This window comes from Olea europaea, chromosome 11, assembly GCF_002742605.1.
Source record: "Olea europaea var. sylvestris chromosome 11, O_europaea_v1, whole genome shotgun sequence".
NCBI lineage: Eukaryota > Viridiplantae > Streptophyta > Magnoliopsida > Lamiales > Oleaceae > Olea > Olea europaea.
In genome coordinates this window covers 26,595,539-26,621,159 of record NC_036247.1, presented here as the reverse complement: position 1 = coordinate 26,621,159, position 25,621 = coordinate 26,595,539, and the positions used below count along the sequence as shown (strand labels likewise).

At 32.4% G+C, this 25,621-nt stretch overlaps 1 protein-coding gene across 5 annotated transcripts; it reads right to left on the bottom strand.

Moving 5' to 3' along the window:
* Nucleotides 1-20,805: 20,805 nt before the first annotated feature.
* On the bottom strand, nucleotides 20,806-24,889 carry LOC111403885 (transcription factor bHLH49-like). Of its 5 annotated transcripts, none has more exons than XR_002704587.1 (10): nucleotides 24,590-24,889; nucleotides 24,300-24,370; nucleotides 22,841-23,752; nucleotides 22,553-22,753; nucleotides 22,395-22,460; nucleotides 22,226-22,294; nucleotides 21,824-21,895; nucleotides 21,524-21,733; nucleotides 21,295-21,382; nucleotides 20,806-21,126 (listed from the first exon to the last, which is right to left on the bottom strand). XR_002704587.1 is itself a non-coding variant. In XM_023032529.1 (10 exons), exons 3-9 carry the CDS (start codon nucleotides 23,666-23,668, stop codon nucleotides 21,368-21,370), a joined length of 1,461 nt encoding a protein of 486 aa, XP_022888297.1. In that variant the 5' UTR covers nucleotides 23,669-23,752; nucleotides 24,300-24,370; nucleotides 24,590-24,889; the 3' UTR covers nucleotides 20,806-21,126; nucleotides 21,325-21,367. The 5 variants fall into 5 exon arrangements, 4 of the variants coding, with proteins under 4 accessions (XP_022888297.1, XP_022888299.1, XP_022888300.1 ...); XM_023032529.1 differs by having other exon boundaries at nucleotides 21,325-21,382; XM_023032531.1 differs by having other exon boundaries at nucleotides 21,325-21,382; nucleotides 21,524-21,730.
* Nucleotides 24,890-25,621: the final 732 nt, after the last annotated feature.

The window sequence follows — 25,621 nt, the reverse complement described above, 5'->3', positions numbered from 1 at the left end:
ATGGGCTTGCTTATAGAAAAGTTGATTGCATGAATCGATTTCTTATTGATTTTTCCAAATCGTAAAACAAATTTAAGTTCATACTTAAAGAATGTACCCCATAAATGGAGGTTAGTTTCCATAATCTCTCTTTTATTTGTATAATTATTTACTGAATCTACATTTATTGTGCTATGTTAAGTTGTGAAAGTCAAATTCCTTTTAAGTTATCCGTAGTTATATTGATCCGCACAAACAGAAAATACGTATCTTTTATAGCCAATGTCGGTTTGGCCCACCCATGTAATAATTTTATTAATTTTTTCATTTTTGATTAATTATTTTAAAGAGAGAAATATTTAAAGAAGTAAATAAAGACCCCTTGGCAGCCTACATGACAAAATTGGCCGTAAAGAAATGTGATGAGCCAAACTTGGCCCGGGCCACTAAGCAAACCAACCCAACCAGATTAAAGAAATGGTTGACGACATTAAACCGAGCTCGAGTGGGGGGTTTCCCCGATGGGTTGATTTCAAGAATTTTGATGTGGAGAAGTTAAAGGAGCTGATGGCCTACAGTGTGAAGCTAGGTGACGTTTTTTCAAAGAGACGGAGCATCTAATACAACTTAAAAGCGTGTTTGATAAAAAAAGAAAAGAAAGAAATTTGTTTAACACGTTAAGATTTTCTCATTATAGAGATAATATTGCTAGACGTATATTCGTTACTAATCAAAAAATTAAAATATTGCAGAGCGAGAACACAGTTGTTATGAAGTCGGGGAAGTAGGAAGACTTTGGCCGTGATGGTAACCCTTTTGCTCCTGTTAGTCAGGAGAGGCCAACGTATACTGTACTTTTTTATTATTGAGGTCGTCAAAGATGAAACAAGGGGTGGGTAGGTGACGAAACAATAGTAACATCGACAATGTAAAATGATGGTATATAACACACGATGTATTTAAACTATTTACATTAGTTTCTTAGACTTTGTATTAATTTAAAAAATTAGCTATATTTCTCATTCTAATAAGGAATTAGGGTTTCTTATAATTGACGGTGTTTTTTTTTTTTTTTAAATAACTAAAATTGACATTTTGGAGCTTCTTCCAAATTCATCCAAGACTTTGTTTTTATTAAAATCGACTGTATGTATATTCCCTCAGAATCAACAATAATTATAGTCACTTGGAATCAATGAAATATCAAGATTTCAATTTGATAAGTAGTTGAATCAGCCACTACTTCAGTCTTTCAAATATGCCATAAATTTCTCGAAAATTATTAATTTGAGCCATCAAATGGAACGTCGTTTATTGTAACAAGCAAGTTCTAGTTATTTTGACACCAACGTCCGTCTGTCACAAATTTAGACAACCGCCTTAAAAACCCAGCACCATTTTTAGTTATCACTACCATAGATGCAGTCCCTGGATTGGGAAATACATTTGCATTCAGTAGCAGTCTTGCAGGGTTGAAATCCTATCTTTTCAGAGACAACATTGGAACTGCACTGACACTGTCCTTTGTAGCAAATTAATCTCTCCGAACAGATTACGTAATTACGATCACAATCTTTGTCTGTCTTACATTTAAAGATTGCTCTGCGTTGCTCAATGAGAAATTACCTGCCAATTCAGTTTCATTAGTAAAAATGTAATGGCTTTGGTAAAAAACATGACAATAACATAAATTGTTAGTGGGCGTTTAAATTTTAATTGAAGTAGTGGGTACCAATGGATGATAGGATAAAAAGTGAGTAATAGTGGTGGGCTCATAGAATATGCTGATAAGGTGTGTTTGACTAGCTTAAATTAAATACTCTTAAGCTTTTCCAAACTTGAAATAATCTTGTTCATTGTAATTTTTTGGATCATTTGAACTCTTGACGGCCTATAAACATATAATTTATAGAGAAAAAAAGGTCTGATAATGGAGAGAGAAACTAACCCAATAATAAGCAAGAAGGTGACAGAAAAAGCCAATTTGCATTGCAGCGTCATCACTTATCAAATTGGGAATATTTGTCTATATGAGAGACTATGTTTATTTTGCAATGCTACTTTATCCACCATAAACAGTATTTATAGATGGGCCAACATATTTGGTGTAGGGGTGGGGATAGAAGAGGATTTGATTCATGCAATCATTCTAGATGTCGTAATATAGAATCTGATAGTGTAAATTTCCTTTTGACTCCAGCAACTTACTAAAGGGTGTCTTCAATTGAGATTATGAAAGATTTTAAAAATTCTTCTAAAATTATATATTCAATTGAGATTTTAATAAAATTCAATGAAATCTTTTAAAATTTAAGTATTCTCAATAACTAGTGGATTTATAAAGATTTCATAAATAGAGAGATTTGGATATATTTGGATGGATTTCACGCTTAAAAATACATATAACTAGATCTTTTAAAATCAATCAAAATTGTAGCCTAGGACTCCCTCATAAGTGAATGGAAAATATTACTTTGCCTGAAAATGTTTGACACCCGGGTTGAATGACCCTCACAAAGTGCGTGGGTCCCACGTGAATTAAATAAGGGGAATTTGGTGAGATAGCCGGGTTGTCCAATAATTTTGAATAAATGGCCTTTGATCAATACAAAAAAGAGAAAAAAAAAATCAGAATAGTTTAATTAATAAAATGACAAACTATTCACCCATTTTCTTCTCAGGTAAACTTTATTCTCCCAAATTCAAGAATCAATGTCTCTCTTCTTCTTCCTCTGTGGAAATCTCACGAAATCTACTATAAATTTGTAGAAATTCATCTTTTTCCCCTGTTCATCTTCTTCAATTTTAAGTTCTAAAAATTATAATCACCTATTTTTTTCTTTTCAATAACCATTATTGCTATTCTAAACTTATGTTATTTATTATATTCTTCACTTATTTTGGGTATCTTTTGAGTATTTGAACAAAGGTTTGGTTAGCATATCATTTACATTGAAAAATTGCATTTACATTCAAATAAAGAAGGAAATATGTTCTTAGAAATTCCATCTATATTGTATTTTTATTATTAAATATAGTATTAAATAATATTTAGTTTGTATTATTTTCGTATTTAATGTATTTTTTGTGTTATCTGCAACCATTAGATGTAATAACACTCCAACTGCTATCTGAAATAGAGAACATCACTCTAATTGTTATCTGTAAAGTAAAATAACACTACAGTCGTTATCTACTATAATTTGATTTTTTCATTGAAATGATTCTAATAATGGACTCACTAACATATATAACACAAAAGGTTGACTAATCACAAAGAACGATTAAAATGACATAACATTTATATTATTGGGATGGTGAAAATATAAGTTATCACACTTATATGTGTCGATTAAATTAATAAACATATCTATCAACTTTTATATGTGTCATGTACATATTACAATATAAATAAGTTTCACTTATTAATTTTCAAGGAACGAAAGGTTCGTGACTACTTATACTCGTATTTATACACGTAACAATACAAGTATCGTTTCCATATCCAATAACAATACTTGTGTCGTTCTGAAGTTTTCACCTACATTCAATTTTTTCAACAAAACAATATTTAATAATGGACTCTCTGATATATGTAATATGAAAAGTTTGACAATGTCCTAAATGACGTAAATGAGTTTCATTATTGGTTCTCAGGATATAGATAAGACGTAGCTGCTTTTACTAGTTTTTACACGTATAGCCCTTATTTGAGCCTCATTTTTTTTTTATCAAAATGTATTCTTGAACAGTAATTTGATCTCATCTTAACCACACGTTTTTCAATAAAATAATATTATACGCAAACTCAAAACTTTTTCTTTTTTTCAACCACACATTTTCCGTTATAATACTATTACAAAATTCATTTTTTGAAAAAAGGGCTCAAACAACCTCATAATGGCACAACGGTCGCTTTCATATTAATAACGACACTTGTGTTGTTCTATTGATTTTTACTACATTTTTGCTAATGTCTTTTAAGTTAAATATGCTAATTAATTGTAATCTAACTTCTCAATGTGAGTTAAGAAATATGTTCATTAATTGTCAATCTAGCGTCCTAATGATGGCAAACTGCCGTTATAATTGTAAATTTTTACTTGTTTATGAGAACGACACTTGGGTCGTAATTAAGATGAGAACGTCACTTCTTTATGAGAAAGACACTTGCATCGTTATTGAGATGAAGCGTTTATTAGAATTGCAAATTGCCATTATATTTGATTTATAAGTGTCCATGAGAATGGTACAAGTGTTATTTACAGTATATTGAAAGTCATTGAGAACGGTACTAGTGTTGTTACTGAGATGAAAAGATTTAAAAGAACAGCACAAGTGACGTACATAAATATAAACTTCTATTATTATTATGAGAATTGCACAATTTAGGGTGTCCAATTTTAAATGTTGTTACGTTGAAAACAAACGAAAATAAAGGAGAAATCAACATAACTGCTCAAGTGCCATTATTGATAATAAAATGGCACTTGTGCCATTCTGTCTATCATTAAGAGTTTAAGCAATCAGGACCCGTCCCCGCCTCTTGAAATAATAAGTTGAACTCATTTAACTTGCAAGTTGATTATGGCATTTAAAAAATTACGAGATATGATCATTACTTGTATTTTATTGAAAATAATATAATAACTTATGTAAATTCAGCCGTTCTTTGTCACGTGATCAACCTTTTTAACTTTCTTAAGTTAGGAGATCCATGTTTGAGGTCACGTGATAAGCACATTTTTGCTTCAAGTTGAATATTAATTGTAGTTACAGTTTTTATGTCTTTCATTAAAATGTGCGTATGCATTTCTATGATAACAGTAATTCGGTTGTTATTTTGGTCAAGTTTTGTTTATAATAACGATGCTTGTGTCGTTAATGTTTAAAACAGTATAACTGTCATTATATTTAAATTTACAAGTCTACGAAAACGACACACGTTACTATTCATATAATGACACTTGTGCCGTTATTGACAAGAGAACGAATATATGCAGTCACGAGTCTTTCGGTCCCTGATATTCAATAAGTTAAACTCATTCAAGTCGCGAGATGGGCATGCCGCTTACGTAATTGGGGATACTCTCATTACTTTTGTTTTCTTACGAATGTAGATAGTGACTTGTGATTTCATCAATTCGACATCTACGATCTATGCCAATTCTACTGTTATTCGTCACGTAATCAATAATTCTGACTTTCTTAAGTTAGGAGGTTTGATCTTTGAGGTCGATGCGATAAAAATGAAGAGAAATATAGGAGAAGCCAACAGAACAACACAGGTGCCATTAAAAGTCACTCGTGTTGTTCTGTCGATAAACACGAGTGTGAGTAGTCAAGAGCCTTCCGGGCCTCAATATTCTATAATCTGAACCCATTTAAGTTACGAGATGAACATGCTGCTCACATTATTTGAGAGATGCTCTCATTGCTTGTATAACATGAAAAATGAGAACACTAATGTTGTTACTGTTATGGAAACAACACAAGTGTCGTTACTTTTATAAACACGATACGAATAATTGATAACTTGTATATTTAAAAATAAATTGTTATTAGATCAATTCATGTTCTATCTATAAATATGAGTTGAGAAATATTCTCATTAATTGTCAGTTTAGTCTCCCAATGATGGCACAACTACGGTTATGATTGTAAATTTACTTGTCCATGAGAACGACACTAGTGCCGCTACTAAGATGAGAACGTCTATAAGAACTTTATGGTTATCATTATGCTTGTAAATATACTTGTCTACGAAAATGACACTTGTATCGTTGCTGAGATGAAAAGTCTCTGAGAACGGTATTAGTGTCGTTACTGGAATTAAAAGTTCTAGGAGAACAGCATAAGTGATGTTACCAAAATATAAATTTCTATTATTACTGTGAAAATAACACAACTTAAGGTATTCAATTCTAAAGGTCATACGTTTGGAAACAAACTAAAATAAAGGAGAAATCAATAGAACAGCTCAAGTGCCGTTACTAATAATAAAACGGCATTTGTGCCATTTTATCAATAATTACGAGTTTAAGCAGCCACAATCGTCCTTGAGTCTAGAAATAATAAGTTGAACTCAATTAAGTTGTAAGGTGGACATAACATTTAAAAAAAAATTAAGAGATATGCTCATTACTTTTATTTTGTTGAAAATAATAGAATCACTTGTACTTTCAACAACTTTATATCAAATAATTTTACATCATTTCAATCGTTCTTTGTCACGTGATTTATTTTTCTCGGGTACTTTACAGATCCAATGTTTGAGGATGAAAGTTCATTGAGAACGAGTCTTGTACTGTTATTGAAATGAAAAGTTTTAAAAGAATGGAACAAGTGCCGCAAAGGTCATTAAGAACGACACTTTTGTCGTTACTGAAATGTAAAGTTCTAAAAGAACGACACAAGTGCCGTTATCGAAATATAAGTTCTTCATGAGAACGACACTTGTGCTGTTAATTAAAGCAAACCACACTTGTGTCGTTCTATCTATAAAAATGAGCATAGATAACCCCGAAATGCATTTCAGCTACAAGAAGGATATATATGTGCTCATTAGTTATATTTTCTACGAATCAATACAATGACTTATGATTTCACCAACTCAATATCGTATAACTTATGTCAATTCAACCATTCTTTGCTACTTAATCAACATTTCTAACTTTCTTAAGTTAGATGATCTATGTTTGAGATCTCTGCGTTGGAAAAGAAACAACATTTGAGAAATCAACATAACGACATAAGAGCTGTTAAACGACACTTGTGTCGTTCTGTCTATAAACACGAGTATACGTAGCCACAGCCCATCCATGCCCCGAGAATCAATAAGTTGAACTCATTTCAATTGCAATATGAACATTCCGTTTACAAAAGTTGAGAGATATGCTCATTGATTATATTTTCTAACGAATCAATACAATGACTTGTGATTTCACTAACTCAATGTTGTATAAATTATATCAATTCAACCGTTCTTTATCACGTGATCAACTTTTCTAACTTTCTTAAGTTAGGGGATCCATGTTTGAGGTCGATGCGATGAAAAAGAAGTAAAATATTTGAGAAATCAACAGAACGACACAAGAACTGTTAAATGACACTTATGTCGTTCTGTCTATAAACACAAGTATATGAAGCCACGACCCATCCTATCCTCGATAATCGATGATTTGAGCTCATTTCAGTTGCAAGATGGACACGTTGTGTACAAAGTTTGAGAGATGTGTTCATTAATTATATTTTCAAATGAATGTAGATAACGACTTGTGATTTCTCCAACTCTATATCGTATAATCTATGTGAATTCTACCGTTATTTGTTACATGATCAACATTTTTGACTTTCTTACCCCTGAACCTAGCGGCTCAGCTCTGCGCCCCAGGGGGTTCAATACTTGAGGTCGTTGAGTGGAAAAGATGCAAAATATAGAAAAAAATCATCGAAACGGCACAAGTGCCGTTAAATGTCACTTGTATCGTTCTGTCTTTAAACACTAATATGAATCGCCACGACCCTTCCTATCCTTGATAATCGATGATTTGCGCTCATTTCAGTAGCAAAATGGACACGTCCTGTACAAAGTGTGAGAGATGTGCTCATTAACTATATTTTTTAACGAATGTAGATAACGACTTGTGATTTTTTCAACTTTATATTGTATAATCTATGTGAATTCTACTATTATTTGTCGCATGGTCAGCATTAATGACTTTTTTAAGTTAAGGGATCCAATTCTTGAGGTCTTTGTAGTGAAAAAGATGCAAAATATCAGAAAAATCATCGAAACGGCACAAGTGCCGTTAAACGTCACTTGTGTTGTTCTGTCTTTAAACACTAATATGAGCTACCATGATCCGTTCTATCCTCGATAATCAATGATTTGAGCTCATTTTAGTTGCAAAATGGATACGTCATGTACAACGTTTGAGAGATGCGTTCATTAACTATATTTTCTAATGAATGTAGATAGCGTAAATCTATGTGAATTCTACCGTTATTTGTCACAAGGTCAATATTTCTAACTTTCTTAAGTTAAAGGGTCCAATGCTTGAGGTTGTTGTGGTAGAAAAGATGTAAAATATCGGAAAAATAATAGGAACGGTACAAGTGCCGTTAAATGTCACTTGTATCGTTCTATCTTTAAACACTAGTATGAGTCGCCATGACCCGTCCGATCCCAGATAATCGATAATTTGAACTCATTTAAGTTGCAAGATGGACACGTCGTGTACAAAGTTTGAAAGATGTGCTCATTAATTATATTTTCTAACGAATGTAGATAACGACTTGTAATTTTTCCACTCTATATCGTATAATCTATGTGAATTATGCTGTTATTTGTCACATGATCAACATTTCTAACTTTCTTAAGTTAAGGGGTTCAATGCTTGAAGTTGTTGTGGTGGAAAAGATGTAAAATATCGGAGAAATCATCAGAACGGCAAAAGTGCTGTTAAACATCACTTGTATCGTTTTGTCTATAAACATGAGTATATGCAACTACGACCCATCCATACCCCAAGAACCAATAAGTTGAACTAATTTTTGTTGAAAGATGGGCATGTCGTTTTCAAAAATTGAGAGATGTGTTCATTAATTATATTTTCTCACAATTCAATACAATGGCTCATGATTTCACCAACTCAATATCGTATAACTTATGTCAATTCAATCATTTTTTTGTCACGTGATCAATCTTTCTGACTTTCTTAAGTTAGGGAATTCAAAGTTTGAGGTTGTTGAGTTAGAAATTAAGCAAAATATTTGAGAAATAAACAGAACGATACAAGAGCTGTTAAACGACACTTCTGTCGTTCTGTCTATAAACACAAGTATGCGCTGCCACGATCCATCCATGCCTTGAGAACCAATAAATTGATCTCGTTTAAGTTAAAAGATGGGTATTCCATTTTCAAAAGCTGTGAGATCTGCTCATTAATTATATTTTCTAACGAATCAAATACAATGACTTGTGATTTCACCAACTTGATATCGTATAACCTATGTCAATTCAACCGTTCTTTTGTCACATGATCAACATTTCTGACTTTTTTAAGTTAGAAGATCCAAGGTTTGAGGTCGTTACGTTGGAAAATAAGCAAAATATTTGAGAAATCAACATAACGACACAAGAGCCGTTAAATGACACTTGTGTCGTTCTGTCTATAAACACAAGTACACGCAGCCACGACCCATTCATGCCTCTAGAACCAATAAATTGAACTTATTTAAATTGAAAGATGGGCGTTCCGTTTACAAAAGTTGTGAGATGTACTTACTAATTATATTTTCTTTCGAATTAATACAATGACTTATGATTTCACCACCTCGATATTGTAGAATTTATGTCAAATCAACCATTCTTGTAACATGGTCAACCTTTTTATCTTTCTTAATTTGGGGGATCCAGTGTTTGAGATCATTACGTTGAAAAATAAGCAAATTATTAGAGAAATTAACAGAACGGCACAAGAGCTGTTAAACGAAACTTGTTGTTCTGTCTATAAACACTAGTATATACAGTCATAATACACTTATGCCCTGAGATCCAATAAGTTGAACTCATTTTAGTTGTAAGATGGACATGTCGTTTACAAAAGTTAAGAGATGTGCTGATTAATTATATTTTCTAACGAATCATTACAATGATTAGTAATTTCACCAACTTGATATCTTATAATTTATGTCAATTCAACTTTTTTGTCACTTGATCAACATTTTTTACTTTCTAAGTTATAGGATCCAATGTTTCAAGATGTTGCGTTAGAAAATAAGCAAAATATTGAAGAATTCAACAGAACAACACAAGTGTCATTACTGATAATGAAACGACACTTGTGTCGTTCTGTCTATATACGCGAGTATAAACAACCACAGCTCGTCCATGCCCTCGATAATCGATAAGTTAAATTTATTTAAGTTGCAAGATAGACATGCCTCTTACAAAAATTTGAGAGATATATTGTATATTTATTACTTTAATTGCCCATTTATTATTATGTATATATTGTACTTGTACTTTCACCAACTCGATAACATAACAGATATATCGATTTCAACCGTTATTTGTGACATGATCAACATTTATATGTTAAATACATTAGATAGTCCATTATTAAAAATCTTTTCATTGAAAAACCAAACTACAGTAAATAACAACTGTAGTGTCGTTTTTCATAGCAGAAAATGGTTGGAGTGCCGTTCTACCTATTAGATAACAGTTGGAGCACCATTATCATCCTATAGGTGCAAACAATACAAAAAATAACATCAACTTAAATATTATTCAATAAAAAGGTGCAATATACATGAAATTTCAAAAAGTGTCTTTCTTCTTTCTTCAAATGTAATGAAATTTTTCAATGTAGATAGTATGCTTATCAAACTCTTGTTTAAATGCTCAAAAGATACTCAAAATAGGTGAAGAATATAATAGATAAGAGAATTTTAAAATAGCGAGTATGGTAGTTGAAGATGAAAAAACACGTAATTGTGATTTGAAAACCTAAACCTAAATTTGGGAATTAATTGGATTGATATGAGTGTTAGAATCTTTTTCCATGGTGGAGATATTTATGACATTTGACATTGTTTGTTTATTGCATTTCATAATTGGAGGCCATTTGACCAAGAAACATTGAGAGGGGGATAATTAACCAAATACATTGTTTGACTAGACCTTTTAACCAACTCCCCCATTAAATAATGTCCGACCTCCGATGTGTGTGTATATTCGATCATCTCCTGTGTCAACCATTATATTCCCCTAAGTGGATCTAGTTGGAATGTTATAAATACTTGCCATGACATTTGTTGCGCTGGAAAGCAAGTCAAATTAAAATTTAAATGATTCATATTTATATTGATCGACACCAAGTCCGCTTAGTCCAATTAGTTAACACTACTGTACGTAAAAAACCGAAACTTACACAACCTTGCCAAGGGCACTTTCTTTGGAAGGTCCTATAAAAATAGACTTATTTCTATTTTTAAGCATATTAAAACAAATATAATTAATAAAAATAAAAATATATTTTTTCTAATACTCCCTCCTTCCCATAAAAATAATTTTGCTTTCCTTTTTCGTTTGTCCCAAAGTATTGTTCACATTTCTTGTCGAGAGTATAGTTGTTTTTTTTTTGTTTTTTAATATGCCCTTATTATTGTACTTATTATCAACAAATATTAATTATTCTTATTTATATCATTAGTTTATTAAATATGTGTGTGTGTATAAAAGTAAATTTATATTTTTAACTATAATAATTATGTTTCCTCAATCTGCGTAAAAATGGAATTAGATCTGTCTTTATTAGACGAATGAAGTATATCCCTTCATTAAATAATAGTTTAAATAGAAGTATTTTATATTTGTTAATAACAATGAACATTAAATAAGAACATATTAGAAAAAATAAGAAATTAATTATACTCTCAAAAAAATAAAAAATAAATAAAAAGTAGCTTGTAATTGAGATACACATAAAAATGGAAAGCAAGCCAATCTTTATGAAATGGAAAGAGTAGACTAAAATCTCAACCTGCTTGTGAGCTCTTGCCATTAAATTTCTTTCACATCTTTTTAGGGAACTAACATAATTATTATAGTTTCAAGATACACTTTCAAATTTTTTTAAATTTGTGGAATTCTTTCAAAAATTAGGTGATGTTTATTAATTGAATATGTTAATGTTCACAATATCATACAATTTATGATCACAATTACATATTATTCATAAATCACGCAACGTCATAGTTACAATGACACAAAACATGGACCACAATTATAAATTTAATCACAAATTACACATTTTTAAAGGTGGCAATTTATTTATTTTGTTGGCCACCATTATCCAAATAATTGATCACAAACATTCCTCACCCCAACCAAAATGTCGTTGCCACCTTACCATGACCACCATCAACCCTCAGCACATTTATGTTTTTATCTTCCAAAATCTTGATCCTTAGGATCCAAATATTTTCTTAGGTATTTCTTGCAAAGCAAAAGTTATGGATATGTCCTATCCTGTGGACGCTATAACTGCTATCACTTTGGCTGGAGAAGGGAAATGGTTGAGTGATACTCTCGATGTCTTGCTTGGTAAACGGAATGTTTATCCAGGCATCGTATTTGGACGTGTTTTGGTTAATTTCGCAGACTTTGGATATTTTGGTGTGTTTTATTATATTTTGATGTGTTTTTATATATTATATCGCATATTAATACTGTTAACCATAACATAACGAATATTTTCTTCTCTCTCTTTTGTCCAGCTACTAGTGCTAAACAATGAAATTGCCCAAAAAAAAGGACTAAAATAACTTTTACGAAATGGTTAATTTGGGTGTATGTGGATCAGTCAACGTTTCGGATTAGATTTCAATTTTTGCAAATTATTTCAAACCATCAAATCATTAATAAAAATAAATTTAAAATCAAATTAATTTGAAGTGTATCCAACTCGATTAAAACTAATTATATCCCAATTAGGAAGGCACATTCATATTAGACTCAATACAATTAAGGGCAACTTCCGAAAATACCCTTAAAATTAAAATTAGAAGTGTTTTTAAAAATCATATGAAAAGTTTTTTGGAAGTAAAAAATACTGTGTAAAATAAAAAAGTGGCACTATGTCACTTTTTTTTTTTTTTAATAAAAATTGTCACTTTTTTAAAGGAAAAGTGATTGTCACCTTTTTAAAGAAAAAGTGACACACTTAAAAAAAAAAAAAAATTAAAAAAAAAATGGAACCCCCCCAAAAAAAAAAAAAAAAAAAAAAGTGACAAACGCTTAAAAAGTGACCAAAAAAAAAAAGTGACACAAACTCGAAAAAATGACAAACACAAAAATAGCACCATCCATTTGTGCAGCACCAATAATCATATTCTTAACATAATCAGCATATTCAAGACAATTCACACGAGCATGGTGGCGATTCTTAACATAATCAGCATGTCCAAGACAATCCACACGCAAATTATGTTAGGAAAATATAACATATCATATCACTTTTATCTTATTAAATAAGTGACAAGTTTAAAAGGTGATGAAAACTCAAAAAAGTGACTAAATGTAAAAAAGTGACTATCAATTTTGAAAGTTTAGTGTCACATTTTTATTAAAAAATGATATAGAATGTCACTTTTATTAAAATGTGATGTTTATCACTAAAAAAAGTGATGGAAATTTCAAGAATGCGATTGATAAAAAAGTGACAAAAACTAAAAAAAAAGTGACAAAAATTAAAAAAAGTGACAATTACTAAAAAAAGCGACAAAAACTTAAAAAAATGATGAAAATATAAAAATTATCGAAAATTTAAAAAAGTGACAAATTTTAAAAAATGTTTCAAATTAAAAAAAGCTATAGAGACTTAAAAAAAAGTGACAAACAGTCTAAAAAGTGACATATATTAAAGAAAGTGACAAAACTTAAAAAAAAAGTGATGAAACATCGATCAATGTCATTTTTAAAAGTTAAGTGTCACTTTTTTTTTATTAAAAATGACATACAATGTCACTTTTATTAAAAAATTATATTTGTCACAAAAAAAAAATGATAGTAATCAAGAGGATGAAGAAAAAAAGTGATATACTATAACATTGACAAAAATTCAAAAAAGAAAAAAAAAGTGACAGTAATTTAAAAAAAAATAAAAATTGACGAATTCATAAAATTGACAAACACAAAATGAAAAAAATCAATAAAAAAGAGACAAACAAAAAAAAAAATGACAGAATTGTTTAAAAAAAAAAGTGATATAAATTAAAAAAAGGTGACAGAAAATAATAAATAATGAAAGGGACGAAATTCAGAAAAAAAAGTTACATGATATTACTTTTGAGATCACTTCTTGATCTCAAAAGTACTTTTGTCCGGATCAGAAACAATAGCTAGATGTCCATAAAAAATTTTCATTCTCTCTAGTTATCACATCTAATTTCACAAGATTTGGATTGTTATCATCTTCCTTGTTCGAGGAGAACAGCACAAGGGCCAATATTTTTGCCCTCAATTTTATTTATTGTCGAAACATCTATAATAAACACATAAATGGTACACATTTGGTTACAATCATATAGGCAATAGTCCATATTAATAGAACTAAAAAACATCCATAGAAATTAGAAAATCGGTAAAGAATCTAACTTCCTACAAAAATAGGAACATGTTTAATATATGTATCATATAAATTTCTAACTTCAGACTTTAAAAACTTCAAGTATTCAATAGAACTCGAAAAACAAAAATCCCCCACCACTCCAAATTTCTTCTAAACAATGGCATTGGCAGCACTGGCAATCATAAGCCAAAGATCAACACACTGCTTTCCAATTGGACCAATTATGATAGAACCTATGAACACAGAAGTGATAAATTTTTAAAAAAGTGACGAAACACCAATTAAACATTGAAATCAATTAAATAAAGTAGTAGAAATTAAAAAAAAAAAAATGACACAACTACCACCCCTCATTTTTCTTCATTCAACACCAAGCATCTTAATTCAATTTATCGATAAAACACCGATCAAAATGTCAAGATTTAGCACTAAATTCCTCATCCAACTCCGTACTCTCCACATCCTTCGAGTCATCATCACAGTCACTATGATCACCTACAATTGAGCTTTCATAACCTGATTCTTGTTCCAATCCGCTAGACCATTGATTCCATCAATAAAATTTCTTTTTTTCTTTTTTTTTTTTTTTATAAACGTATTGCATAAACCTCAATGCACTTAGAAACTTGAAATGATTTTAGCAATAAATTCTAATTTTCACATAATTTCCCAAAAAAAAAAAATTAACTATTCCATTGAGTAAAACAAGTGAGTAGACATCGAAATAGAAGAAATCAAAGTTTTGCGCAAGATGAATACATATATGCACAAGGACATTTACATACAGATACATAAGGGAAGAAAGCAAAGTCTTTTACAAACCAACAACTGTTTTTTTCCTCAAAAATCTCAAGCTATGGAGTTTGAAGTACGTGGACTTGAATTCTGATTCAGGAGTTGTAGAATTGTGAAATTAATTGGGTGAAGGGTTTTTTTGGGACTTTTCTAGAATTGGGACGGACTGAGGTTTTGGGGTGGTTTTGATAGTTTTACACCGTATTAAATACGTGGTTAAATTATTTAATTATTCAATAGGGTATTAATCAAAATAGTTAATTTTTTAGGGTATTAGATCTAATTTGCCCTACAATTAAACTCAATGCTCAATCCAACTAAACTCATTATCAAATTAGGCAATTATCCGTCCAATTAATTAATTAAACCATACACAATTATCATTCAGTCATCACAATAGAGAATGCAAAAATATTAAATTGGTTGAAATGCTGAACAAATGCGGTAGAACCATATTCATCTTAAATTTAGATTTTCTTTCAAACTCATACAATTTCTTTTTTTCTTATACTAATGCTTTTTCTCGAATTTCATCTCAATATTCATTTCAGTTTACCCAATTATTTTTTAAAATTTTTTGATAATTATTTGTTATATTTTGTTGGTAGTTATATTGTTTGGCTTGAATTTGTAAGAGAATCCCTTAAATTTTTAGCTATACGTTGTTTTTTTATTTAAAATTTATGTCTCCATTTCCTGATTAGGTCACTCAATTCATCCTTTATATTTCAGCTTAGTTGCTAGATTTTACAGTTAATTGTTGTTGTTTCATTCTAATTCATTGGGTTCTTTTAAATCTTTAGCTAAACTAAATTATATAGCAATTAGTATAGCATGTTTATTTTTAATGTTTTCGATTTTCTCGTGAAAGTATTCACTTGATACCCTTTTTTTTTTTTTTTTTGTAGTTGATAGTTTAGTTAATCTTTATTGTTGTCATAGTAAGCAAACTATCTATTTATTTATTTATTTATTTATTTATTTTTATTATTATTATTTTTTGGATAATAAGGATTATATCAAAAAAATTTATGTTGTAGTTATGCCTATGCAAGTTTTATGGTCAAGATTATTGAGATTTTAGGCCAAAGTTTATGATTTAACATTTTTATGTATGTTCTTTGTGAGTGAATTAGCCAAATAGTCATTGAACTTTGTAAAAGATTTTCACGGGTTATTGAACTTTAAAAGGAACTCCGAAAAACCTTTTGCAAAGTTCAGTGGTGAATGAGGTGATTTTTAAAATTCAGTGACCACGTTGAAACCTTTTGCAAAATTCAGTGATGAATTTGATGATTTTTAAAGTTCAGTGACCTCGTGAAAATCTTTTACAAAGTTTAGTGACCATTTGGATAATTCGCTCATTTTTTGTTTACCACACAGTGATTTTAAGACAAACCGAACTGGATAAAAAAAGTGAATTATGGTTTTGTTTGATTTAGAAAGTGAAGTGGTTTGATTTGAACATTGCCTCAAACTGTCTAAATTATATTGTGTCGACCCATACAAACAACCATTTAAAATTAGAATAAACGAAACCAGAAATGGAAGATGACGTATATTCCATTGAATTTTTTTTTTCGTATTTGTAAAAAAAGTAAGTAATATTAATATATGGATTTTGATATTTGTACACCGGTCGTATACACTCCTCTCACATGAAAGGGGCTCATGCCCAATAAAAAATGCATGGACCCCCCCTCATGTGAGGAGAGTGTACACAGTCAATGCCCGTGTATATGTAGCATGCTCCTTAATATATTAAGTTGCTAGAAGAGCATCAATAAGTCAATTTTTTTACCCTCATTAAGAGAATTTTCTAGGCTAAAATATTTCCAAATTATCCCGATGAATTGAATTCACCTTTTACACAAGGATAATTCTATAGTAGTTTCGACTTTCGAGTCGCGCCCATTTTTGAAGCCGAGGTATTGAATTGCTCTTTGTGATGTGGAAATTACATAATACCAGGGATTTAAAGACTACAAAGCAAAAGTCAGGGGTGAAATTACATTATTCACAATTCAAGTATTCAAAACCCTAATTTCATACTCTTACTCTCTTCTCACTCCCTTCAGCTATCCACCCCAAATATTTGTCTCACACAATTTTCGCCATCGTCGCTGACTTGCGCTCGTCCGCTATCGTGATCCTTTCGGTGTTGCACTCATCGTCGCCTTCGTCTTCAGATCTGGGCGGTACTGTAAATCTCTGGGCGGGTTTTCTCTACATATCTCCTCACTTTCTTCCTTTTTAAAAAAAATAAATAAATTGAGTGGTGGTGATTAACGGTTCAGTGGTGGAGATGTCAAGTGTACAATGTGATGATGATATGCTACGGTGGTGTGATGGTTGGGTGAGTGGTGTGGTGTGTGCGATGGTGGTATGGTGTTGTGCGCGATGATAGTGCTATGGTGCAATGGATGTGGAGTTGGAGGTGTGCGGTCGGTAGGTGTGATGGTGGTTTGCTGCTATCAGTGTGAGTGGTGTTGACCGATTGTCATGATGTGATAGGGGTGGCTTTGATAGTGGTGTTGCAATGATGGTGGTGGTCGTTGTGTTTTTGTGGTGTTGGGTGGTTCTTATTGGAAGTGGAACTGGTGGTGGTACTGTCTACGGCGAGGTAGTGGTCGACGGTTGTATGGTGGTTTGGTGCAAGTAATGATTGTGTGTTGCTGTTTTGTGGTGTGGTGGAGATGGCGGTATTGTTGGTAGTGGTGGATTTGGGTTGGACGGCATGGGGTAGGGATGTTTAGTGATGGTTGTGGCGGTGTGCTGTAGTGCGATGCAAGCAACAATGGTCGTCATTTTTTTATTGTTGTTAGTTATGGCGGTGTGGTACGATTGCTTGTTGTGTTTTAGTGGTCGTTTTTGTTGTTGGTAGTTGTGGTGGTGTTGTGGTTGAGAGGGGTGCAGTAGTGACTGTGACCAAGTATTAATATTGGTGGTGAATTGGGATCGAAGGTGGAGTTTTTGATGCATGTGACCAATGATTTAGTCTTTGACCTTTAAAATTTGATAATTTGTGACTAAAAAAATAATCTATGACCAATAAATTTGAAAATTGTGACCCATATATAAACTGTAACCTACAATTTGAATAATATGTGACTTCGAAATAATCTGTGACTAATTAATTTAATTATATGTGATCGGTAAATAAATTCTTGACCTATAATTATGAATTGTGACCATTAATCGTATAACTATAACTTTATTATATTTATTTAGTAAATATTTTTAAATATTTTGAATTGATGTAAATAATACAATTGGATTATGAATTTTGCCCCTTTGTGATTACCCAGGACCCTTCTATTAGACACTATTAAAAAAATAATATTTCATATCTTACACCTCTTCCTATTTGTATCCCAGATATAATGCATTTTAGGCAGTACTATATAAAAATGAAAAGTAGCACAATACAGTGGATTAATTTTAAAAAGTCAATTTCCATTCCAAACATGCGCCAATTACAATCAATGAATTTTTCTCCAAATCTCGCAATTACCCAAGAAAACCCATATCACACTTCTCTCTTCGTTTCTGCATAATTGAAACATTCTCATCCTCCCTGCATAATCAAGATACGAACCAAGAGAAATCACACCACAAATCAATCTTCTTACCTCACATGCGATGCAATCTGTATCCCCATTTTTGAAGGAAGATTGTTTACCATTCGAAGGAATGAGATTCCCCCTCTGCCAAAGAAGTGTTGAAGACCACATCCCACAACGTAAAATGTGCGAAGAGGCCCACTGATAATGTTGAAGAACACTATTCGATAAAGAAGCAGAAAACAGTGATGCAATCGAACCCAAAAGCAACCATACCCACAACACCGGTGTCATACTGGGGTTTCTGAAGATATAAATATTACATACGTGACCAAGTTTAAACATTTTATGTGATATAAATAAGCATACATTTCATCTTATTTTTCTGTTCTGCGAATATACAAATAAGACACAACGTATTTTGTGTGTATGCAATTTCTACGAAGCACTCCAGACTCCATGGGTATGTATAAACGACATCTACAATTATGTCATTATCTGATTGCACATATGTTTCACAGTAATATATATGCACGTGTGGGGAAAAGCCAAAATAACAAGACATATAAATCATCCTGATGTGCACATGTATATCACAGTCTAATGTAATCTTTGAACATCCTATTGTTGTCCATCTTACATACCTGACCAAGCTCAAATTTTTTTACTTGCTGACAGAATTATTCCTACATAATACACCCGGAGAACCGATTCGGTGGCACCATTAATGTATTATACAAGAACGATGTGATTTCAATATTGAAGGCTAAACTAAATGATGCGCAGAAAGAGATGTTCCGAAGTACGTGTTTTAGCCAGTTTCTCCATATGAGCGAAATGCGAATACAACATAGCAGCAAATAGTTGTAGTATTCTCCTCGATTATGAGGAAAACCCATAGCGGCAAATGGATGTAATTCACAATGAGAATGAACCATTATAAATCCCTGTGTTCACATCCCTAGTTTTCGGTTTTTGTTATGTTTGTTATTGCTCACGTAAGAACGGAATAAGGTCTTCATCCCAAAAAAATTCAAAAGGTGAACTGGTATTGAGTAACCATATAAAATCTTTATTTCAATACGTATGGAAAAGTGTTTTACAATACATTTTGTTAAGGCAAGGTGGCCTTCATTTGATAGAATTTATATAGCATCGAAATTGAATCCAATTACAAATATATGCCAGCTTGGATTTGTTTATTAAGATTGATGCCATACACATACATAATCAGCCTAAAAGAAAAACCTGGCTGAAGTTAGGTAGGTTCAGAGTAGATAGAAAAACCCGAGAAGCTTCAATTCCTCACAGAATAATAAGTAAACATGAAAGACATTATTATATGCTCACAGGGTTTCCTAGCTCAATAAGGAAACAGCAAAATCGTCACATGTCTTAAAAGTTCATATTGGATTCTTGGTGAATCACTGCACAAGACATCATTTTGTTAGATTACACTACTTGCAACTATTTACAATACTCGTGATGGTCTAACTTGTATACAATGAACTCAAAATTGTTTTGTATAGCATACATCGCAAGACTGTCCTTTATTAGAACCTTATCATGGAAAATTTGAACAATGGTAGCAAACTCCATGCTCGTTTGCGTCACCACGTCAGACATGTCATCTTGTTCAAATTCGATTGGTGGATGAACATTTACGTCCATGCTCATCACAAACTCGTGCATTGTTGGTGCAATATCTAGTGATCGGTCTCTCCATCCTTGCATTTCTCCTAAAAATGGACCATTTTTTAGTTTATGTTGTATGGCTCAGTTTAATATGAGAGTAATAAAGATTAATCCCCACAACTTATTCATAATACAATTTTTTGAATTGAAAATTAATTTCCAAAAGGCAACCAGCTGTAATTAATTTCCTTAAAATCACCTATCAAAAAAAGATTTCCTTAAAATCAGCCATTCATGATTTTCTGTTACATTGTGTGTATATGGAAGGTTTGTCTACCAGTATTTTTGGTGATTTTATGTGTCATTTGCAGTATAACTTAAATTTTGGATGACTTTAGGTAATACCAGAATTATTTCAAAAAACTAATGCATTTGTTATTTTTTCCCAACCTTCAATACGGCTCAAGACTTTTAACAAGACAAAATTAGGCCCATGATAATGGTAAACAAACTTATTCATTTTTCCTCTTCATTTTCCCTCAAAGTCTCGTCATCCTAATCTTCCATATTCCTCGTACCCGGGAATAAGTGAATAATCATAAGGTTGGTTTTTCATATTATAGTCTCATAAATGGTTCACATTGTCATCTTCTAGTGTATGGAAGTTAGAAACTCTCATGAACTACTAGAAATAGTCTCGCAATCATATCTTAATGTGTCTCAATTTACATTACTAGTTTGTTCAGAACTATTAACTTGAACATGTCCAGATGTTGCATACGAGCATGGATAAGGTCAAGTACGTCTGGTATCATATTCGGAACAAATTCAAGAATCTGTAAGTCGCGCTTCAACATCACGGTGGTAAGCTAAAACGCGTCTAACCAGGACAAGCTCTTGTAGGAAGACTATATGATTACCATTATTTTTTCATGAATAAATTTACATGCTCAGGTACTCCAGAGTAAAAAGCTATCAAGGTTCGGCTTTAATGTGGCCTCGAGGCAAAGAATCTGCAAAAGTAGCAAAAGATACTGCAATCACCTTAAGACATTTCCACAACTTAAAAGTTTGATGTGGGACAACTGCACAACCGATCTCCTCCCAATAGTGAGCAAGAGATATGTTGCCTATCGGTGTATTTTAGACCCAAACCGGTGCAGTTGAATAATCTAATATACCAGTTAAATATTGGCTACTAAGAGGAGCACCTGAGTTTATGCCCATCTGAACAACATTATGAAGCTCATCTTCCTATAAGTTTGGTCCCTGCACGTGAAAATATATAACATTAAATTTTCGTAATTTGGCTAGTAAAGATTTGAATCGAGCACATTGCGTTGCCTTGTCAATAGACGTAAAATCATGTGATGAAAGTGCTAGTTTGACGAGAAAAGAAATAGAGCTTACTCGGGATGTGGATTCTTTAAAGGCAGCGGTAAATGGGGAGTTGATAGATCTCCGAAGTGCATTTGAAGAGTTTCCCAAGTTCGAAAGACCAGGTTGAATTAGTCCAGGTGGAGGTTGATGTGGAGTTTGATGTAATAGAGGATGAGGCAGGATCATATCAGGTGGAAAAGGAAGTAAAGATGACGAACCAATGTGCGACTGAATGATCTGCTATAAATGTATTGCTTGTTGCATTAGATAAGGTACTAATTTACACAGTCAGTCATAAATTGGCACCCGGAAGGTTTTATATTTTCTTACATCTTTGGTAAGGAACCCTTCGATATTGAAGGTCAGCCGCGGATTTAATGTTGCAAGCTTCATTGAGAGGAACTGAGAAGAAATAGAAATGCACTAACAAGAATGATCTAGCTACTAGAGAACAAAAATCCAAAAATTAAGGACAAGCAAGCACTCTGAACATTGAAATTACAAGAAACGAGAGCCAAAATTAGCTTTGTACACTCGTTTACCCCACCTCGCTCCGCAGTCAAGAAAAAATGAAAATGCAAAAGACTGGAGAAGGTTATCGTTAGTTGCTATTCTTTCAAAGATCACCAGGACTATTGACGATAACAGATGCAGTCTCACATCAATATTTATCAATAGCACCATATGAATCGATCAACAATAAGAACAGAAATGAAGTACTAGTTGAAATACCTCAACCTGTCGTTGCAGTGATTGCACATAATTGATGATTTCATCCAGCATAACTGCTTTTCCCGTAACCTGAAAAGGACATTTGTTCTTATGGAATGAACTAAAGCAAATTGTCTAACTAGAATAAACAAGAGATTTAGGCTTCCAAGTTACTTTCAAGATGACTAACCTTGCTGCAACCAGGCACAAGATCCTGAAGAAACTTCATCCTTTCACTAATCTTCTCCCTCCTCAGCTACAATGTAGACAAATTTCTCAGTTTAAAACCCAAAAATAAAATTGTTCCCATTTTTGCAACTTATAATGAACTTCGACAAGAGCTCTTACTCTTTCAGCAAGACTATGGCTATTTGTTGCCTGGCCTCTGCGTGCTCGAACACGTATGTATTCTTCCTTGGGCAAATCTGACCCTTGCGATCCATGCTTTCCATGTTTTCCAGAGTCACTCTTGTGTTGAATTTCAGCATCGTCCTTTGCTGTCTCGACTGAGGGTTCCAGGGCTCGATTGTTTTCATTAAGTTCCCTATTCTGAGACACCAAAGATGCATGAAAATTATAATGGAAGAGCTACATTGAACTAAAGCACTATGAACAAAATGCTAAACAAAGTTCAACCTGTTCAGTACTCTTCCTCTTCTTAGAGCCAAGTCCTTTACCAGAAGACTCCCCGGGTGAACCCTCCAACTCTTCCTGATCACCTCTGCTGCTAAATTCAACCTCATTGGAATCGTTAGCCAACATACCAACTCCTTGTTTTTCTTCATCGCGAGAGATGGGTAAAATTTCTATCGTTTTCTTATTCTTGAGCGGGCTCCCTTCAATTCCATACTCCGAAGGTAGAAACACCGCCTTGGAACTTCCAGTCGTGTTCATATTTCTTCCACCACTGGCAAATACATCGTGTTGCCCTTGCGTTGATGCTAAAATATGAGAATAAGAATTCAAATTTTCAGGAACGCGATATGGATTCAGGGTGTCACCAAAATTCCCTCCGCTGAAACACGGAAACCTCACTGCTCTTTCAATAAAACCCGAATCAGCCGGAAAGTGAGGCATGCTCTGAGGAACCATCCCTGGAACAGTAGGCAAATACACACACTCCCTTAACATTGCATCAGGAATCCATCCTGTACCACCACTTGTTGGACCAAAATTATCTGAAGTCCTAGCAATATTTTGAACATTCACATCACAATAGCCTAAACTCTGTCCACTTACGGGTTGGTTCCAAATCTGAGGGCAAGATGAATCTGCCATCAATGCAGAGGAACAAGCAAAGGACTCCACATTTGAGTTGCCTGTGGGAATAACTCCTATTGATGTGCCGATAAGATTATTGTCATTTAAAGGCCAATCTGAAGACATATTAGTTGCATGGTAGTTTATAGGATTCTCATTGCCCTTTTCTGGCTCCATGTTAGTATCCTTACCAGCAATATTCATATTTTTCTTTCAAAGGGTAAGAAGCTATCCCCAAAAGAGTAGGAAAAACCTCCTTGCAGTCTTCTTCAAGAATCAATTTACACCCTATGAAAAAGCAAAATTTAGAAAATCAATTAATCAAACACCGTCAGAGAGCCCCTAAATTTGTAAAACCAGTCAAAATTTTACCATTAAACATGAAGCTAAGTCCATATTCATTCGTTCGTAGAACTACTTTTTACTCGACCAGGGGAAACAAAAATGAATAATAAGCTTTTACTGAGTGTTTCTTAAGAAAAGAATGATGATAAAATTAGTTCCACAGTCAAAACTAGCCTCCAAAGAGCTGGAAAGTAACACATAATAAAGGCTCTGTTCAATTTTTAAGACTCATAAGACTGGAGTTAAACAAAACGCAGAGACAAAAACATATATGAGAATGCAAAACTACCATTTCCGAAGCATTTTCCACTGAAATAAAAGCTCCAAGAAAGTGTTCAGAAGCAGTTATTTCGTACAGAAACATTGATTTCAGTATCATAAATACTACAGTCACTCATTGATTCATCCAACACCTATATTGACTGAGATAGAACACCCAATAAGTACTCTGAAGAACAGAACTAAAAGTGGGAAAAAGAAAGACAGATACCATTTCAGATTGAGTGCTACTTTTAATACTTCTTTACACGGTCTTGAAATTGCATAGCCCTTTCTTTATCACTGAACGACAAAAAAAATTTCCAAGAAAACACAAGCCAAGTTCAATAAAGAGCTCCAAGAAAGTGTTCAGAAGCAGTTATTTCGTACAGAAACATTGATTTCAGTATCATAAATACTACAGTCACTCATTGATTCATTCAACACCTATATTGACAGAGATAGAACACCCAATAAGTACTTTGAAGAACAGAACTAAAAGTGGGAAAGAAAGACAGATACCATTTCCTATTGAGTGCTACTTTTAGTACTTCTTTACGCGGTCTTGAAATTGCATAGCCCTTTCTTTATCACTGAACAAAACGCTTATTTCTTGAATTTTTTTTCGTCCGCAGTTCGAAACATTATTAATGGACAGTCAGCAATCAAGAAAACTAGAGAGAGAGAGAAATATGAGAGAGCGGAGTAAATGAATTGGAGAGAGATGGGTACTTGAGGGAAGTGAAAAGGAAAGCTTGACAGGAAAGGTGCTGCATTTATACTCACGCTTGCTTCGAAAATTGAGCTCTTGATGATTGACCAGCAACCACCCTCAATGCTCCTTTGTTTAGAATTAAACATTCTGGTAATCATCAACTGACTGTGCTACATATACATAATCGATTTGCATAATAATTTACTTATGCATGATATGACGAAATATGATTGAATTAAAATATTTTTAAAAAAATAAAAGAAAATTTCCTATCCTATTTTTTATACATCATCTGTATGTAAACAATTATATATAATTTCTTTTTTACAAGTAACATTATTCAAGATTCACATACCTACATTTAGACATTGTTACATGTAAATTAAGTTTTATATAATGAGTTATATAATGCATATATCATTACATCATTTGTCAATTTAAAACATAATCAACTTTTTCATCTAATATTCTCTTTCCATATCATTTTATGTATTTTTTTATGTACAAGTAAAATAATCCTACTTTTATTATTTTGTTTAATAAATTTCTCACCTAGCAGAAATATTCTTTTAATGATAAAATAAAACAAATAAATACAAAATAAGTAGTTATTTTTTTCTAGCAATACTATCATAATGACCAAGTTTTTTAAATGACCACTGACTCTTCTTTTCTCTTTTTTTCGCAATTTCAGATGTTACACTATTCATTGAAAACTTTAACAATTTGAAACACACTGTACTTTTGTTTATTATTTAAATTTTCTTCAACATCTTCCTTATTTGCAAGTTAGGTTAATATTTTTACTTAAAACTTGACGTGTGTAAAATGTATCGTAC